Source organism: Lactuca virosa, chromosome 2 (assembly GCF_052849685.1).
Source record: "Lactuca virosa cultivar CGN04683 chromosome 2, Lactuca_virosa_CGN04683_v6, whole genome shotgun sequence".
Taxonomy (NCBI): Eukaryota; Viridiplantae; Streptophyta; class Magnoliopsida; order Asterales; family Asteraceae; genus Lactuca; species Lactuca virosa.
This window is the reverse complement of record NC_136427.1, coordinates 77,856,225-77,876,957: the sequence shown is the minus strand read 5'-3', so window position 1 is coordinate 77,876,957 and position 20,733 is coordinate 77,856,225. Positions and strand designations below refer to the sequence as shown.

Sequence of the window (20,733 nt, the reverse complement as noted above, 5' to 3'; positions counted from 1 at the left end):
ATCCTGTGATCGGGCGACACTAAAATCACAAACAGGGCACGAAAAGAAATCAGAGAATCAAGTCTTGACATAGAGCAATCACCAGTGTCACATCAACCTAAATTCATGCAAATAAACCCTTCTGCAAAACAGAGTTGTAGTGGAGATCCATGGTAGCATTCACCATGGGATTTTCAGCAAGTATCAGAGAAAATGACTACATCCCATCCATAAAAAGGCACCATCATCTCAATCATAAAAAAAACTAAGAGATAAAACCAAAAATTGAATATGAATTTAAACCATATGCATCAGCCACACATTTCAAAGCAAAGGATGACACCAAATCACATAAAAGGGAGATAGATATAAACAATAGTTGTATGCCTGATAAGAGTGGTAAAAAGTCATGATGACTCATCTAAGAGATTAACATTCAAACATTCATCTGGGAAATACCACTCATCGATTGCAGGAAAAACTCTACCATGTCCACCTCCATTATCAACATCATATCTCTTGTATTGTGACCAAGCCTCAGCCCAAAACTCTGGTTTAACAGCAGCACCATGACCCACGCCGCTGAAAAAGAAACCGAGTTCCTCTCCTGTATCTTCAAAATGCATCCATTCCATTTCACTAAAGTCTAGTTTATAAACATTGAAAAAACATCTGTACATATAGCTTTCCATCACATAAAGGTTTTCACTGCAACTTACAAGCTGCGGGCAATATATGATGTCCGGAATATCCATAAGAATCTTGGTTTCGAGCAACGTCACTTTGGGCTCAGGATTCAGTGTGATTTCACATAAATTAAAATTATTCGTGTCTACGGAATATATCTTCCCCTTAAAAACATGTAAATCCCTACAAAATTTGAGGTCGAAAGTGGAGACATACTTCCATGTTCCTTCATCCGCTATAGAAAACCATATTTGATTCTGGGCTAACACAACAAACACCAGTTTAGAGACAGAAGGTGAAAAGACAAGGACACAACTGATATCTGATACATAATCGGGCATCCAAGGGGCAGGAGGGAAATTAAGTTCATGTCTAGTGATAGGATTCACAAGCCAGAAGTCCTTATTGGTTTTCATCCTAAACAAGATCAAGTAACCACAAGTTAATCCAATATAGTACATTCCAGCAGAATGCGTTAGTGTGGTTTTGTACACTCTTCCTTCATAGTCCTCTAGGCGGCATTTCCTATCCTTATTATTACAACGGGGAGAGATATCCATCAACATTGGTGGTTTGGATGCCATAAATGTTTTCCTGTTAGTGAGTGCTACTGATCTCCATGACTTGCAAACGCCACTAAAAGCAACAAAATCGATGACTCCCAGTTGCATCATAACTAATAAAAGCACATCATGGTTGAGGGATGACCTTGGTCCAACATCATCAGTCTTGATGGTCTTACAGCTAGATGCATCATCTTGCTTCTGGTTTCTAGTCACTCTCCTTGTCGTAGTCATTCCTAAACTTGCAAAAGATATAATAAACATTCATGATAAATTGCAAATTGCACTTGTAAACAGAAAAGGAGAAAAAAAAAAAGCACAAGAAGGAACAGGATCCGCATGTGAAAACAAACAAAAAGCATATACAATCTAACTAGCAGTTCTACAAAGATGAATGCCCTTAACAAAGAAAGGGTAGATCAGCCACGTTGTAAAATGTTCCTTTATGAACTAAAAAAGAAGTGTATGGCTACAGCGATATCTCTCATTACCCTAATAGCAAAAAAATCAAATTCAAACAAACCCTAGATTATCCAAACACTTGAAAGAAGCGCTATATCAATTATCCAACTATCATAAGACATCATATATAATCAACAAAACTTAAAAGACCAAACAATCACAACATCAAAATACTTCGAGTAACAGTTACAATAGCACAAGGAACGGAACTCAAATTAGTAAGCAAGTCAAAAATTAAATTATGAAACACGTAAAGATAATCAAATCGACTAAACGAACCTAAGAGAAGGTTTCCCGATCAAATGAAATCCGATTTCTTTAGCGAAAGAACCGAACGATGTTTTGGGGTTAGCGCCTGGGTCTTTTTATCTTCGACCGTTGTCCGAAAACATGGTTTCCAAGTTGAATTCCTTGATTTTTTATAGATTAATTGTTTTTTTGGATTTAATCTTAATTTTATTTTATTTTTATAAAGACTTTATATTATTTATTTACAGGGATGATCCCACAAAAACCTTTAAGTTTATGAGAAAAATTCGGTTTTACCTTTTTGTGTTCTTTTTTATTAAAATTCGATGTTTACAATTTCTTTTTTTCAATTTTATCTTTTTTGCATGTTTGTTTGGTTAAACCGAATATTTATGCTAAATTTAAAGGCTTTAATAAACCATAAAAAAATGATAAAATCGAATATTGCCATCAAACTTAAAGGTTTTAATGACATTATCCATTATTTATGACATTTTTTATAGTTTGTTTTTTCGGGAAAAAAAAAACTTATAAAATGTCAGGGCTTTACGGAAAACTAAAAAAAATCGAGAGTTTTCCGAAATCAATAAAAATGTTGGAAGTTTTTTTGAAAAAAAAAATCATGTTAAGAGTTATTTTCAAAAAAATGAAAAATGCAAGAATTTTTCTCGAAGGAAAAAAATAAAAATGAGATTTAATACGGAAAAAAATCCATATATAAAGTCTTTTATGAAATTAACTATTTTTTAATATTAAATGAGTATTTTGGATTACTTATTAATATCTCATTACTTTTATGTGCTCGCTTGGTAACAAGCTAATTTTAGTATTTGGAATGATAAATATTACAAATAGTTATTAGTTTAAATAAAAGGTTTTAATAAATTGAATTTTTTTTATTTATTTGAAATTAGTTGTGAAACTCATGTATTATATGAGTTAATTTAAAAATAAAAGTTAAATATAAAGGTCTAAATATTTAAAAGCTTTGAATTTATAAGAAAATAAAAAAAATAATGAATTATTATAATGAAAATGTTTTTTTATCTTTTAAATTTAAATAAATAAACAAAAGAAACTAATAAGCTTTAATTTTGAGAATTTTGAAATTAAAATATAATTTCATTAATGAAATTGATATCTATTTATTACTATATTTATTGCAATTATTACATTAAAATATTATGTAGAATTTAACAAAATAAAAAAACTCATAAAATGACATATGAAAAAAAATTAATTCAAAATAACCAAAAAATGACATTTGACAAATTGAATGAAAGTGTGACAATTATCAAAAAAAAAAAAAAATTCATTTATTAGAATAGATTTAAAACTTCCTAATAGAACATCTAATTAGCGTTAATGTTATCATAGGCTAACAAACATTTAAAATGTTTTAAAAACACCACTAACCTAAAAGAGTTCTTTACCAACTCAAATAAACATTTTTGGATAAGTTGTTTTATTTAACTATTAATCTAATAAGCTTTAGTACCGTTAATAAAGTAATGTGAATGTTTTGATAAATTTTGTTATTTAATGATGATCCTAATAAATGTTTTTTTTCTTTTAAAAATAACATATAATGTTTTAAACTCTCGGCTAGTAAAGAAATTAGAAAAACTAGAAAGTCTATAGATTGACGCCACAAATTCCATCCCCAAAAACTAGGGGTGAGTGCGATGCGGTTCGGTGCAGTTATTGGTCAATACCTCACCACTAACCGCAAATGCGGTTAATCCATTTTCAAAATCACTTGGTGTGTTTATTTCGTGGTGCGGTTAGGCGGTTATTTTGCGGTGTGGTTAGACCGTTATTTTTACGGTGCACTTTTTTTTTTTTTTTTTTTTTGTTTCGGTTATTAACCGCATGGATTTGGTGTGGTTATTTTATGTGGTTTTTAACTGCAGTTTAGAGTTCCAACGGTTTTAAGAGTTCAAACATATTACTTGTAATAATAATAATAAAAACATAAGGTATAAGACAATTAACTTAAATAACAAGCAACTAATATCTTAAAAATGTCAAGTCACTAGTAATTAACAATAAATATCTTAAAGTTGTCAAATTTCACTATTTTCCAAAGTTAAACATAACAAAGAATTAACACTTTTATCTTCTAGAATTTTATCTTTCTTTTATCCATGAAACTTGTCTTATTTTTAATAATTAGTATATTAATAATTAATAAAAAAAATGTATATAATATATGCGGTGTGGTGCGGTCTTTTTGCGGTTTTTGAAAACTAATAACCGCACCGCACCGCAAATTTGTAGTTTTTGAAAAACAGAAAACCTCACCATCGGTTTTTACTACGGTTGCGGTTTATGTGGTTTTTACGGTTAATTTTAGTTGCGGTGTGGTTTTTGCCCAACCCTACTAAAAACCATATTTTGATTGTGTTTCAACTATATCAAATCTCAAACACACCCTTATCTTGTCGTATTGAAACATAGTATTTTCTATTTTTAACAAAATACAAGTGGTTGTAAATTTATCTACCGATTATAATTGTTGTAAATGTATTTTCTAATAGTAGTAAAAACATAGTATTAAAAATGATAAAATCAGGCATAAAATAACAAATTAACAGATCTTTTGCTGATAAAATAAGATCCAATTACTTTTTAGGTAATCACCAGCAAAATCACTCACACTCAAACAAGAACATAATTTCTAACAAACAAAATGTACAAATGATTTACAGAGCAAGAATAACAATCAAGAAAAGAGAAACCCTAATTTGGACGTAAACCCTAGACGAGAGAACAACGAGAGACTGGAGGTGAGAAAATGATATGTTAACCAATCTCTACAACTGGAATTGAGCCTTATATACATTGGGTACGGAATATGGATCGAAGTCGGGTTTAACCCGACCTAAACCCTATTTACAAGATCCGGGCGTCTTCTAACAATTGAGAAAACGAGTCGTGGTCCCTACAAAATACAAACCATACCAAAACACACCCTGCACCACAAATTTCTCATAATCCCCTCATAACTCACTTTTTCACATTTTACAGAATACACCCAAACAAAAACATATTCTCAATTTTAATCTTCAAATAAATAATTTTTTTTAACATCCCCTCTCAAGATGAACATTAAGAGGAAGAAAACACTCATTCAACTTTAAAAGGATCATATAACCCCAGTTTAGAGCATAAAAAATCATGTTGTTTTAAAGACAATGATTTAGTAAAAATACCAGCTCTTTGTTTATCTGAAGCTATTTTAATGATTTTCAAAATTCCCTTCGAAACCCTATCTCTCACAAAATGAACATCCACCTCAAAATGTTTTGTTTTTTCGTGAAAGACATGATTAAGAGCAAGTTTTATAGCAGAGTCATTGTCACAAAAAAACTTTAAGAGGAAACAATTTTTTTACACCCAAATCAAAATAAACCACATAATTTCACATGTAACAATTGCCAAAGCCTTATATTGGATTTTGTAGAAGATCTAGATACAATGTCTTGTTTCTTGCTTTTCCAAGAAATTAATGAATTCCCAAAATAAACACAATAACCAGTAACAGATCTTGTTATAGTCAAGTAAAATAACTTGCCTATAAGCTCTTGGTACTCAGTAATATTACTTAACAAAATATCTTTTTCATCAATTCCTTTTTCAAAAATAAAATTCATATCCAGCGGAGTTTTTACTGGCTTACAATAACCTAATTTTCCAAATTCATGAATTAATTCCAAACAATATTTACGTTGAGTCAAACAAATTCCATCATGTTTATCTATAACTTCAATTCCTAAAAAGAATTTCAATTTTCCCAAATCCTTGATCAGATATTTAGATTTTAAAACATATTTTACCTTATTTATTTCACTTTCACAACTTCCGGTTATAACTATATCATCAACATCAACAAGCAAAAAAATAAAAAACAATAGTGCCATTTTTATTTCTAACTAATAACGAATAATCATTCATACTTTGCACAAAACCAAATTCAAATTTAAAAAAAAACATACTTTTTCGTTCCATTTCCTAGGAGCCTGTTTCAAACCATATAAAGACTTCAATAATTTACACACATGAGTATCACCGGGAGTGTGATACCCTTGTTGAAGGGTCATGTAAACATCTTCATCAAGATTCCTATAGAGGAATGCATTATTAACATCTAATTGATATAATTTCTAAGAGTTATTGACAGCTAAAGAAATAACAACCCTAACAGTCACCATTTTTGCTACAGGATGAAAAGTCTCCTCATAGTCAATGCCCTCTTTTTGACTATAACCTTTAGCCATAAGTCTGGGTTTGTACCTTTCTACCTCACCGTTAGACTTATACTTAATCTTATATAGCCATTTACAAATAATGAGTTTTCTATTGGGGGTAAGATAAATCCATTTATGAAAGTAAATTCTAAATTTCCAAGTGTAATTGTTTTTAGAAGAGCATTAAACCATTATGCACTAACAAATGAATTTGAGTATGTCATTGAGAAAAGTGATTTGACAAGACTTACATGTTGTGGAGATAAAAAGTGCAAGTGGAGAATTCATGCTTCTCTTACACAAGATGGGGGTTACTTTTGAAGTAAATATGAAATTTGAGAAATACTACATTTGTCGACATTATTATTATGTTAGCATAATTATATGTTTTTATGCAATTTTGTAGGTTAAGAAATTTGTAGATACTCATTCTTGTACTCGAAGCAACAAGTGTGGTAGCAAACATGCCACTTAAGGATGGATTGCTGATGTTGTAACCGACAAGTTGAAATCTGAAGGTGATGTATCTCCTGTCGACCTAAAAAAGTGGTTTATGCATACTTACAATGTTGAAGTACTATATATGAGAGTTTTTAGAGGAAGAGAACAAGCGTATACCGATATGTGTGGCAAGTGGGATGACTCTTATGTAAATATATATGATTTCAAACATGAACTTGAAAAGAGAAACTTATGAAGTGTCGTGGAGATTGATTTACAGACAGTGGGTGACAAGAAACATTTTCTACGCTTTTTTATATCGTTAACAACATACTCCAAGGGGTTTCTTGTTGGTTGTCATCCTTAAATTAGGCTTAATTCTTGTCATTTGAAAGGGAAATTTAATGGTGTGTTAGCCGTTGCCACAAGTATAAACGGTAACAATGGTATGTTTCCAGTAACCTATGGTGTGCTTGAGTCAGAGAATACAAAATCATGGACTTGGTTTCTCAAGTCACTAGAAAAAGCGATTGGTACACCTAATGGTCTTGTTATCTCCTCTGACATGCAAAAAGGGTTGGAAGTAGCTATTACAAAGGTTTATCCTAATATTGAGAATTGAGAATGCATAAGACATTTATGTAGCAACTTCAAGAAACATTTTCGAGGTGACTTTTACATGAGCAACTTATGGGATGTTGCAAATACCTACTCTGTTAGTAAGCATGACAGATTATTAAATGAAATTGCTAATATACGTGAATATGTAATTTCATATTTGAATGAGAACCATAAAAAGATATGGAGTAGAAGCAAGTTTGGCACACTTGCCGAATGTGATTACATTAACAATAATATTTCAGAAACTTTTAACTCTTGGGTAGATGACATACGTTATAAACTAGTGCTTGATCTCCTTGATGCAATTAGAGAAAAACTTATGGAACGATTCGACAAAAAAAATGAGTAAAGTGAAAAAATGGAAAGGACCACTAGTTCCAAAAGCAAAGAACTAACTCAAAACAATCAATAAGGCAAGTTAAGGAACTATATATATATATATATATATATATATATATATATATATATATATATATATAATTTTTTTGCATTAAACATATATATTTTTCTTGATATTTGTTTGTTCTTGTTTTATTTTCTAATGTAGAATTTGGGTGAATTTCAAGTTTGTAGAAGCAGTGATAATAAAGCAGAAGTGAACTAGAAAGGAAATCGTTGGGATGTTATATTTGATGAGAAAAAATGTAGTTGTCGAAAATGGCAAGTTACAGGCATTCTGTGTGTGCATGCAGCTGCTTTTATTGCTTTCACAAAGGAGCCTAGTTGGGACAAATATGTTGATACATATTTCACAGTCGACAAATTTAAAGAAGCATATGCTTTAGAAATTGGTTCGATGCCTGGAAAAGATCAATGGGTGCATATAGAGACAGTCGATAAGATATACCCACCTATTATAAAACGGCCGCCTGGACGACCTAAAAAGAATAGAATTGTACCACATGATGAGTTTAAGAAAAGACACAGATGTCCGCGTTGTGGTATGTATGGACACCATCAAAAGACTTGCAAAAATTCCGCACGTCAAGGTTTTGATGAAGCATCCTCTAGTAATAGGTTAGAACTCAAATACAACCATTAGGATTACCATATTCACAATTGATAAACAAAAATCTTCATCGAGTGATGCCTAAAGAATTATCAGATGTTATAATCGAATTGCATCTATTTTCCAGAAATTCTATTCGAATTGCATTTACTTTCCAGAAATTCTATTCAAATACAACCATTAGGATTATCAGATTCACACAGTTAATTTATTAATAGCGATTTAGAGTGGCTTACACCAACAAACAACAAATGTTCCTTGAATTTTCATGTTTCATGTATATCTAAAGAAGAGGAAATAGGTCAATAGATATATAAAATCCTTAATTTAGAAGCCAATCAACACATACAAAATTAAACATGAATTGAATACCTACTTGTACATGAAATTGAGGCTTGATGCACTCAAATACTACAAATTGAGGTTTGAGGCTTTAATTGGTGGCGACCGGTGATAAGAGGAGGGGGAATGCGTAGGCGACGACGTATCTGTCGTGAACGAGGGGATGGTTAAGCTAGGTCTCATTCGGATGTGGTAGCCAGTAGAGGGCTAAGAGAGAAGAATGTGAGGGAGACCAAAAGATGGGAAGGAGACGAAACTCGTTATGTTGGCGGAGGAGAGAGGTTGATCGACCATGGGGACTGCCAACGATTTCTAGCAAAATAACAATAATAATAATAATAATAATAATAATAATAATAATAATAGAATTTGATTTGGATATAATATGCAAATGGTATTTTGGTAAATTTATATGTATTTAACATTTTAAATATATATTTTTGATATTAAATTGATTTATACCTCATTAAATTATAGGATTTGATATAAATGTGATTTTAATAGGTTAAAAGGATATATACGTAATTATGAATTTTGGAAGGATATAGACGTAATATCTAATGTTTGCAAGGATATATATATATATATATATATATATATATATATATATATATATATATATATATATATATATATATATATATATATAGGCTTAGGTTATTTTGTTTTTACTAACTATTGTGTGCCAGATCTGGACCGTCGGATGGAATAGAATCAAAGGTCATGATCTGAGGGCCTATGATATTAGAATAGGATAACATGTACCATATAATCACACAAATTTCAGCATAAGGGCATTTTAGTCAATTAACCTATATTAAAAAAGGAAAATTTCGTATTTTTAGGGATAATTAATTCCTTTATTTTAAAAAATCTGAATATTTTAAAGTAATTCAAATTTAAAAATCGGATTTTATTCTGTCAGAATAATAGAATGCCAACCATAAACTAGTAAATATATTTTTCGATTTTATTCTGTCAGAATGACAGAATGCCAATCATAAACTAGTAAATACATTCCGAAAGAATACACAAAATCGATTCTCGAACTAATAATATACCAAATAATTACATTGTATGATTATGATTCATTGAATAATAACAAACATTCTGAAAGAATAACAAGTATAATTCTTAAAAAATAACAACATTCTTAAACAGTGAGTGTGATCATTCTTTAATTCATTCTTCAATCCTTTCCCATCAGGTCTTCAAGCCATTTCTATCAGAAATTCATTGCCAAATAATTTGTAGTGATACACTTGTAACAACTGCACATTAAACATACAAATAATTTGTAACATCCCAAATTTCGAGTCCAAAAATTCCTTTTAAAAACATTACTGATTCATAGCATTAAGTCATTCAAACATACTAAAAGGATTTATATGAAAAATCATAGTTTCATTTCCAAAACACTTGTTTAATTATCAGAGTAAACATCCCAGGCTAACTGGTCATGGTGTGTGCACTGCAACCCTTCCGAGCTCCTCTTCTGAAAACTGAATACCTGAAACCAAAACTGACAACCGTAAGCACGAAGCTTAGTGAGTTCCCCAACCTACCGCATACCATACATATCTACTGATCCATACATGCCATACATAATACTGAGCACATAACCACATACTGGGCTCCCTCCCGCTGCATTGGGCCCCGCCCGCTATCGGACCCCGTCCGTCACCAGGCCCCGCCTGGCTTCGAGCCCCGCTCGGCGTACATATCTGTTTTCCTTAGGCCCCGCCTGCTATCGGACCCCGTCCGTCACCAGGCCCCGCCTGGCTTCGAGCCCCGCTCGGCGTACAGATCTGTTTTCCATAGGCCCCGCCGGTCTCAGGGCCCCGCCCGCTAACATATACTAGCATACAATCATATCACAACACTTAACTAACATACTCTACTGGATTACTATGCTAAGGCCTCGCCTATCTTGGGCCTCGCCCCTGTCCTGCTACTGATGAATCATGGAACCCCGTCCACGCTCCTACTGATAGTGAGATACGGGCCCAGCCCACACTCACTCTTTTCCTAACTTGGGCCTCACCCCTGCTCTGCTGCTAATGAGGTATGGAACACCATCCACACTCTGCTATTGGTGAGATACGGGACCTCGCCCACACTCACCTCCCTACCAGACACATACATGTATCACACAGACAACAAGTATAACTATCATACAAACCATTCCTTGGGCACCCGCCCGCTAACATTGGACCTTAGTCCCGAATGTCATACTAGCATACTGTGCCTAGGTCTAACCCCCGGGTCTTCCTACTCATAACTACATGGGCCGGCATTGTGGCCGTAGACCCATCCACACAAAGGGAAACTCACCTGCACTGCTGAACTTTGTTGATAACCCTCTGGCTGTTGTCCGACAACTCTCTGAACCGCTGCTCCACTAGCTCCCCGAGCTACTATTATCAATATAACACTTAGTTCCAAACTGAACTCTAGAAGTCAAACTAAGTCAACTCTGGTTAAAGTCAAAGTCCTGGTCAAAGTCAACCCTCCAGTTGTCTCGACTCGCCGACTCAACCCGTAGACTCGTCGGGTCCTTAAACTCAGAAGCTCTCAAAATACGACCCAACTCGCCGAGTCACCCCAGGACTCGTCGAGTTCAACAATCTCTGAGTCCCATCCTGCCCAACTCACTGAGTCACCACTCAACTCACTGATCTGCGTCTTAACCAGAAGAGGTTGGGGGTTCTTCGACCTGACTCGTCGAGTCCAATAATAGACTCGCCGAGTCCTAGGCAATCTTCAACAGACTTGCCGAGTTGTTCTTCCAACTCGCCGAGCCCATGCACATATTCATACAACTCGTCGAGTACAACCATATGACTCGCCGAGTCTCTCCAGTTCTCAATCCATTCAGTGGCTTTTCGATCCATGCAGGGGCTCCAATCCATAGATCCACTCTTCTACAGTGTATCCCCCACGTAAAGTTGCAAACTTTACGTGAAACCAAGGAGCTAAAGGCCCTAAACACTCTAGGGCTAGGGTTTAAGGCAAAGGGGCTTCACCAATAACTTATTGACATAAACTTTATGACCTTCTGGACCATCACAAGTCTAGATCTGAGGTAGCAACCTCAGATCTAGGCCTCTAACTCGACATAGATCTCAATCATGCCCAAAATGCCCCAAATCTCAAACATAAGATAGATCTATTGCAATAAAGCCAAAGCAACAGCTTATTACCTCCAATATATGCTCCAACTGAAGTAGATCCCAGATCTACACCACTCCTTTGAAGCAAGCCTCTTGATCTTCAAGCCCCTTTCCACCAAAATCACTTATCTAGGCTCTAAATTGCTTCCAAGGGCTCTCACTCACGATTTAGGGTTTCTGGATCTCAAAAGGGGAGTAAAGAGGCTAGTGAAGGGATGTAATGTTCTTTAAATAGGGCACAACCCCCGGGATTAGGGTTTTTCTCGCCCAGACCAGACTCGCCGAGTCCACTAGCTGACTCGCCGAGTCGGTCACTTACTCTATACCCCGGATCCCGCTCCGACTCGACGAGTTGACTCATGACTTAGAGCTTTTCCTTTCTTTTCTTGGTCTTTCTGATTCTGGGTGTTACAACTCTCCCCCACTTAAACTAGACTTCGTCCTCGAAGTCCGCTACGCCTAACTGTCCTGCAATCCGTTCACATCACCCCTGCCTAATGAATATAACTCCGACCGACCACTCTCATGGACCTTCCGCCCGGTTACCCAGAATAAAACTAGTCCTCGTAGTTATCAATCCTCAAGTGCACTCAAATCCCGCCAATCCTGAGCACACAACTCTCTCAACTGACAATCCTTCCAGTACTCCCCGAGTACTTATGCTGAATCCTAGGGGTTCACCCCCTTTGTCCTTGCGCGTTTTCTAGCCTTCCCAAGGCAACGTTCCACCACGAACCCTCCTCTACCACTGTGGAAGACATATCCTTCATGGTATCCATTACTCCAGCCACTCCCAGTGCTGGTCACTACTGTCGATACCCACCGAACACTTCATGCTATTATAACTTGGCGCTGACCACCCAACCTAGCGTATGGACCAGATAATCCTGCGAGTAAAAGATTCATCCCTGTAATGGTTAGACTCCAACGAGAGCTGCGCAACAGGGTCAAACCCTTCCCTCTGAGATTATCCAACCCTGCTGCGAGAGGCGTAGCACTCCTCGGTCAACTAGCTGCCCCACGCCATACTTCTCTGTCGTCACTTCCCTGCCTTAAAGTCCTGCCATTTCTCATTCGCCTTTCGAATGGACCAAGACCACCCTGGTCCTTCTACAGATTCTGCCGATAACTGGGTTACCGGATACTCACCGGTCACTACAACTAGCACAATCTCTTAGTCGCTCCCAGCGACTTTCGAAGAAACTTCGGCTATCTACACTGCTATATCTATCCTGCCACTCTGGCGCTACAAGACTTGGGATCCTCGATCCCCCATCTTGACCCTAAGATCCCTACCAGGTCCCACCTGTGCTGCTATAATCTCACGGGCCTCGCCCATGGGTCTCACCCGACTATATCCTAGAGCGATCCTCCCCTCTAGTCTCACCTGCCTAACTACCTTCGCACAGGCCTCGCCCGCGGGTCTCACCCAAACCATACTACTGAGCAATCCTGCTCCCAGGTCTCACCTATACTATCGCTAGCATACGGGCCTTGCCCACGGGTCTCACCCAACTGCATATTGGAGTGGCCTCACCTAACAAGGGCTATGCAGGCCAACTCCATACTAAACCTCAACGACTTAGCCTTTCCTGATCCCCATCGCTGACTAGGAGATACGGGCCTCCGCCCACACTCCGCGAACTAATCTGCTAATGAATGCTACGGCCTACCCGCAGTCTTACATCATTTTCCTCACGACTTGCTGATGGGGAATGCTGCGGCTACCCCACAGTCTTATATCCCGCCTAAACTCGCACCTGGCGAAGGCTCTGCGACCTGGTTTTCCTGTACCAGTCACCCGCTAGACATGAATACACAAACTCAAGGTTGGAAAGTTTCTTCAACTCCCAACTAACCTGATCCTCCATCCAAACAACCACTTGAGCTGCTTCCCTCCTTACCAAGACTGCGGAACCACCCCAGTCTTGTACTTACTTCTATCCTTGGCCACACGGATGGCTCTCCCCCACTTCGACTTGACTAGCTCCTCACAGCTCACAGCTCAGAAGAATTTCCAATTCTTCCTACCATCCCCTGGTCACTTCACTGAAAACCCGACTTACCACAATTGGGGGTCCAACGATCCATTTCCAATCGACACCTTCCCGAACTAGCGAGGCACTACCAAGCCCCTCACGGGTGTGCTACAGATAATGCATCCTAAGTAACCCACTCTAAAGGAGACGACCTCCAACTATCATTCTAACATCCAAGGTATGCAGATGGCATATAAATTAATCACAAGCAGACCGCAAAATTCCGAAATATCATTATCAATACCGATGCAGAACCATAACAATAAGACCATAACATAAGTTGATGGAGAAATGAAAGAAGATATGTACCTGACACATCGGGCTGCTCACACCTCATCTGAAACCAACTGATACGCCCTGCTCCTCGCTGCAGGCGTCTCTGCCCGGCCCTGACGGCCGTCGGTGATCCTCATGGTTGCAGGGGCAGGTGTTATCACCTGTCCTGCCGAATGCAAACTCGGACATTGGGCCTTCTTGTGGCCCCTATGACTGCAATGGAAACATAACAGGTCTGATCCTTGGGTGGTGGTAGCAGTACAATCTCTGCTGAAATGACCAATCCGGCCGCACTTGAAGCAGCCAGAATCACCACCGCTGCCACTCCTACACGCACCCTCGTGCGTCCTGCCGCACTTGCCACAGCGGCCCTGGTCCTGAGGACCTCTCGATCTAGAGTCTGATGTCTTGGGCCTCTTGCCCGATCCCGTAGATACCTGAACTTCCTCCGGCTTCCTCTTCCCGAGGTGCTCCAGATCGATCTCCCTTTCCCTGGCCCGAGCAATCATATCCTCCAGCGTCTTGCAGCTGGACCGACTCACAAACTCTCTGATGTCATCTCTCAGCATATCGTGATATCGGGCCTTCTTCATCTCCTCATCCGCGACATACTGCGGAACAAGAAGAGCCCTCTCCCTGAACTTGGCGGTGATCTCCGCCACCGTCTCGGTCGTCTGCTGTAGATCCTGGAACTCCCGGGCTAACTGTTTCACCTCAATAATCGGTGCAAACTCGGCCTTGAACCTGGCCGAGAAATCACTCCATGTCATCACGTCCAACGCGACATCATCCCCGATAGCATGACCAACCTCCTCCCACCAATCCCGTGCTCTGTCCTTCAGAAGACAGGAGGCGAGTCGAACCTTGTCCCCCTCGGGACACCGGCTAGAACGAAAAGCGTTGGCGACATCAGCCAACCATCTGCCACTAGCAATGGGGTCCCTAGCCCCATGATAATCTGGAGCTCCACAAGCCCTGAACTCTAGGAATGTCAAAGTACGCGCTCCCAACATAGCCATCATCTCTGTGCGAAAGGCTCCAAGCCTCTCATCCAAAATCTCCAGCAAACCCTCCTTGACCGTGCCAAAGATCACAGGAGTCTGATCAAGAATACCGCGCGTAATCTCAGCTGATACAAACTCTCTCATCCGCTCCTCGAGCTGCTCGATCCCTGAACCCGAGCCTGACCCCCCTCTGACACCTGATCCATCCACTGGTCCATCTTGCGATGTCGCCATACTGAAAGCATGCCATAACAATCATCAAAATACGCATCACTGCTGAGGGACCTCACACGCACTGCAAGTTCCCTGGTTTTGTCTCGGCCCCTCTTGAATCGAGTATGGATCCTCTGCTTTCAGTAGTACAGGCGCATACTACCTTCCACATCTATCCGTACTTTCCTCAAGAGTTTCCTTGACTCCACGAAGTCCCTTGCACGACTACTACTGCTGCTCCCAGCACTAAAATCATCCTAGGCTTACCCTAGGGAAACCTCTGACCTAACCAGTCCTCAGCTGCTGAAGGTTTCCTCGTAATGCCAATCAGCCATTACCTGAATACCACCACATGTGACGAGGCTCAGATAACCCTTCAAGTAAAGGACTCGTCCCTACAACGGTTAGACTCAAACGAGAGCTGCGCTGTAGGATCAAATCCAGAACTCTGAGATTATTCAACCCTGATCACATGTGACTTAACGTATTCATCTAATGACTAACTCCCATCACTCAGAATCCCACAAAGTACAGAGCAAGCAACATTCAGACAAAGGAAAATCTAACCAATGCTAGCATATAGCTCAATAAGCGCATATAACAGGCACATAAGGCATCCTCCTAGATCCTTACCCCTAAATCTAGCATGCTGATTACATAATCATATCATAACATAAACTTGTATGGGTAATTTGGGAGAACTTACTTGAGCTCGGCTGATTGCATGCACCACACCCTTTTCTCTTTTCAAAGTTCCTTTTTCTTTTTCTAAAACCCTTTTCTTTCCTCAAAATCCTTTTATAAATATGGTTTTTCCTTTTGAAAATTTTATGCCACTTCCTCAGTTTGAGTTCAGACACACCCGAGAGTGTGCCCGAATCCCTCAAACCAAGGCTCTGATACCAACTTGTAACATCCCAAATTTCGAGTCCAAAAATTCCTTTTAAAAACATTACTGATTCATAGCGTTAAGTCATTCAAACATACTAAAAGGATTTATATGACAAATCATAGTTTCATTTCCAAAACACTTGTTTAATTATCAGAGTAAACATCCCAGGCTAACTGGTCATGCTGTGTGCACTGCAACCCATCTGAGCTCCTCTTCTGAAAACTGAATACCTGAAACCAAAACTGACAACCATAAACACGAAGCTTAGTGAGTTCCCCAACCTACCGCATACCATACATATCTACTGATCCATACATGCCATACATAATACTGAGCACATAACCACATACTGGGCTCCCGCCCGCTGCATTGGGCCTCGCCCGCTATCGGACCCCATTCGTCACCAGGCCCCGCATGGCTTCGAGCCCCGCTCGGCGTACATATCTGTTTTCCTTAGGCCCCGCCTGCTATCGGATCCCTTCTGTCACTAGGCCCCGCCTGGCTTCGAGCCCCGCTCGGCGTACATATCTGTTTTCCTTAGGCCCCGCCTATCTCCGGGCCCCGCCCGCTAACATATACTAGCATACAATCATATCACAACACTTAACTAACATACTCTACTTGATTACTATGCTAAGGCCTCGCCTATCTTGGGCCTCGCCCCTGTCCTGCTACTGATGAATCATGGAACCCCGTCCACGCTCCTACTGATAGTGAGATACGGGCCCAACCCACACTCGCTCTTTTCCTAACTTGGGCCTCGCCCCTGCTCTGCTGCTAATGAGGTATGGAACACCGTCCACACTCTGCTATTGGTGAGATACGGGACCTCGCCCACACTCACATCCCTACTAGGCACATACATGTATCACATAGACAACAAGTATAACTATCATACAAACCATTCCTTGGGCACCCGCCCGCTAACATTGGACCTTAGTCCCGAATGTCATACTAGCATACTGTGCCTAGGGCTAACCCCCGACTCTTCCTACTCATAACTACATGGGCCGGCATTGTGGCCGTAGACCCATCCACACAAAAGGAAACTCACCTGCACTGCTGAACTTTGCTTATAACCCTCTGGCTGCTGTCTGACAACTCTCTGAACCGCTGCTCCACTAGCTCCCCGAGCTACTATTATCAATATAACACTTAGTTCCAAACTGAACTCTAGAAGTCAAACTAAGTCAACTCTGGTTAAAGTCAAAGTCCTGGTCAAAGTCAACCTTCCAGTTGACTCGACTCGCCGACTCAACCCGTAGACTCGTCGAGTCCTTAAACTCAGAAGCTCTCAAAATACGACCCAACTCGCCGAGTCACCCCATGACTCGTCGAGTTCAACGATCTCTGAGTCCCATCCTGCCCAACTCACTAAGTCACCACTCAACTCACTGATCCGCGTCTTAACCAGAAGAGGTTGGGGGTTCTGCGACCTGACTCGTCGAGTCTAAGAACAGACTCGCCGAGTCCTAGGCAATCTTCAACAGACTCGCCGAGTTGTTCGTCCAACTCGCCGAGCCCATGCACATATTCATACAACTCGTCGAGTACACCCATGTGACTCGCCGAGTCTCTCCAGTTCTCAATCCATACAATGGCGTTTCGAGCCATGCAGGGGCTTCAATCCGTAGATCCACTCTTCTACAGTCTATCCCCCACGTAAAGTTGCAAACTTTACGTGAAACCAAGGAGCTAAAGGCCCAAAACACTCTAGGGCTAGGGTTTAAGGCAAAGGGGCTTCACCAATAACTTATTGACATAAACTTTATGACCTTCTGGACCATCACAAGTCTAGATCTGAGGTAGCAACCTCAGATCTAGGCCTCTAAGTCGACATAGATCTCAATCATGCCCAAAATGCCCCAAATCTAAAACATAAGATAGATCTATTTGCAATAAAGCCAAAGCAACAACTTATTACCTCCAATATATGCTCCAACTGAAGTAGATCCCGAATCTACACCACTCCTTTGCAGCAAGCCTCTTGATCTTCAACCCTCTTTCCACCAAAATCACTTATCTAGGCTCTAAATTGCTTCCAAGGGCTCTCACTCACGATTTAGGGTTTCTGGATCTCAAAAAGGGGAGTAAAGAGGCTGGGGAAGGGATGTAATGTTCTTTAAATAGGGCACAACCCCCAGGATTAGGGTTTTTCTCGCCCAGACCAGACTCGCCGAGTCCACTAGCTGACTCGCCGAGTCGGTCACTTACTCTATACCCCGGATCCCGCTCCGTCTCGCCGAGTTCCTCCCTGGACTCGACGAGTTGACTCATGACTTAGAGCTTTTCCTTTCTTTTCTTGGTCTTTCTGATTCTGGGTGTTACATAATTAACTAAAATTCTATCAGAATACAACAATAATATTCTTACAGGATAAACTATTCTTGCAGAATGGTTTTGAATATTCTTAAAAAAATTGTATTATCAAGAATATACCACTGTAGTTAAAATGCCTCCTGCTTCATCTTTAGAATCTTTGGCTTCAGCCTCCATCTCCAGCTCATAACCACTGTGATCTTTGGCTTCAGCCTCTATCTCCATCTCCAGCCTCCATCCTCGATCACATTTATAGTGCACAAAATACTTCCATACAAAAATAGAAGAAATTAAAATAAAAAACAATACATCTAATGATCCAATTGATGAGTTTTAGGTAAAACAAATAAACTAGAAAACAATTCCTAAGTTCACATGCAACCTACTTTGGATCTATGTTTTAACTATTGAACATATAACTTTGAATTGCAAAACAAGAACCCTAGAGGAGAGAGGCTAATTTCGAAATTAACAAACTAGGGTTTAGGAGTTACATACCTTTCAATTGTTATAGCAAACAATTGATAATCCTCTTGATCTTGATCTTGATCTTCTTGGAAGCTTAGCACCACAAATGTAATGCCTCTAATGGAATCACACCCAAGAACTAGCAAGAAGGAAACTTGGAGGAGAGAGGATGGAGAGAGTATGCAATTTCGGCCTTAGGGTTTCTTCCAAAGAAATCAGTACCCAAAATGTGAGCCAGGAGGCTCCTTAAATAGTTGAGGGAACTAGGGTTTAGGGAAAACCCTAGTTATCCTTTGCTTAGGGCCTAAGCAAGACCCAAGGCCTTATCTTGGACCCCTTGGACGAATTCTCTAGGGTTTCCCCAGGGGTTTTCGTCCACCCCCTTCCAAGGGAGTTCTGGATCCTTCCATTCAACTATCAGTTAATTGCAAACTAGTCCCTGCACTTTATAATTAATTCTTTTAACCCCAAAATCAATTCTGATTAATTTCTGGCTAAAAATTAATTAAACATAATGATTTCTAATTAATATATTAATCCATTAACATATTAATAAATCATTTATATATATATATTAATTTATTAATCTTATAAATTAATATCTCTCCTTTCATAATTTCCTTGTCCAGTTGCTAGGTTGAGGGCAACACAAAAGGACTGTGCTGCTATCAATTCAAGTACATACCAATTATAGTTATGGTCTTAGACACCTAATCCAACAGTCTCCCACTTGGATAAGTCTGTAACTATAATTGCTAGTATGCCTTCTAAATTTGACCAGCAAATTGTAGCTTCCAAAAAGCTGCTGCCGAACTCTGACCCAGTCAGTTATGTGTCCTAAGATAAGTGATCATATAACCCTTCGTTCTGCTTGATATCCCCAGACAAAAGACATGGAATGTAATCAATCTCTTTGTCCAGAATCTATGTTTCCCGATTCCTGATTTGTGATGATGAAGGACTTCTAATCGAACACATCAATTTAGTCCTGGCTAGGCCCAGCACATAAGTCAACACCAAATCATCGAGGGGCCCACAGATATCGCTTTTCCTGTTAGGGCAAAAGGAACGAATAAACGTTGACTCATATGCTTGTATCTTTTACTCATCAAATTATGCATGACAATACGTTTTATAACACCAAGTTACTGATGCGTTTTCGTATCACCAATGCACAACCGACTTGTAAATTACAACTCATATATCTTCGTTTCAAGATTATAAGATATTACCGTCTCAGTATTACTCGTGATGAATTCCATGAAGTGATACTCTGAGCGAGGGTTTATCCAGTACTCAAATCTCAATTTCTGAGTACTCATGAACGTTGCAGCAATTCTATTGCCATGTCTATCCTTAGACAATCTACAATCCAGTTCATGACAGTCTTAATTCACTACTTACTTCCAAAAGTATGAGTGACTGTGGAGTTTGAATAATCTTATTATTCGGGAAGTAAAACATGCAAAAATGAAACACAATAATAAACAATTGACAAAAGGCAGAAACCAAACTTATAAATAATACTTTATTATTTAATCACCAAAAGTCAATTACATTTACTTTGTTACAAGTTTCAAAAACTAATCTAACTACTAAAACTAATATCATCTTTCAGTCCTATGCTCCGAGCATGCTGAATATGCTTAGCCCTACTCAGACCCTTTGTGAGAGGATCTGTTGGGTTATCTTCAGATGACACCCTCTTTACTATAAGATGGCCTTCTTCTACTCTATGTCTGATGA

General features: G+C 39.0%; 2 protein-coding genes across 3 annotated transcripts; one reads left to right on the top strand and one right to left on the bottom strand.

The window, feature by feature from the left end:
• Positions 1 to 252: 252 nt before the first annotated feature.
• Positions 253 to 2,096, bottom strand: LOC145159198 (uncharacterized). Of its 2 annotated transcripts, none has more exons than XM_079078133.1 (2): positions 1,971 to 2,096; positions 253 to 1,465 (listed from the first exon to the last, which is right to left on the bottom strand). In XM_079078133.1, the coding sequence occupies exon 2, from the start codon at positions 1,461 to 1,463 to the stop codon at positions 387 to 389; it is 1,077 nt and encodes a 358-aa protein (XP_078934259.1). In that variant the 5' UTR covers positions 1,464 to 1,465; positions 1,971 to 2,096; the 3' UTR covers positions 253 to 386. The 2 variants fall into 2 exon arrangements, with proteins under 2 accessions (XP_078934259.1, XP_078934260.1); XM_079078134.1 differs by having other exon boundaries at positions 253 to 1,470; positions 1,971 to 2,091.
• Positions 2,097 to 7,310: 5,214 nt separating this feature from the next.
• Positions 7,311 to 8,294, top strand: LOC145157523 (uncharacterized). The gene is made up of 3 exons (XM_079076552.1): positions 7,311 to 7,597; positions 7,800 to 7,817; positions 7,901 to 8,294. Exons 1-3 carry the CDS (start codon positions 7,311 to 7,313, stop codon positions 8,292 to 8,294), a joined length of 699 nt encoding a protein of 232 aa, XP_078932678.1.
• The last annotated feature ends 12,439 nt before the right edge of the window (positions 8,295 to 20,733 follow it).

Bases quoted from the DNA above. Each gene is read 5' to 3' on its own strand.
- LOC145159198 (XM_079078133.1), bottom strand. From the start codon at position 1,463: ATGACTACGACAAGGAGAGTGACTAGAAACCAGAAGCAAGATGATGCA.
- LOC145157523 (XM_079076552.1), top strand. From the start codon at position 7,311: ATGAGCAACTTATGGGATGTTGCAAATACCTACTCTGTTAGTAAGCAT.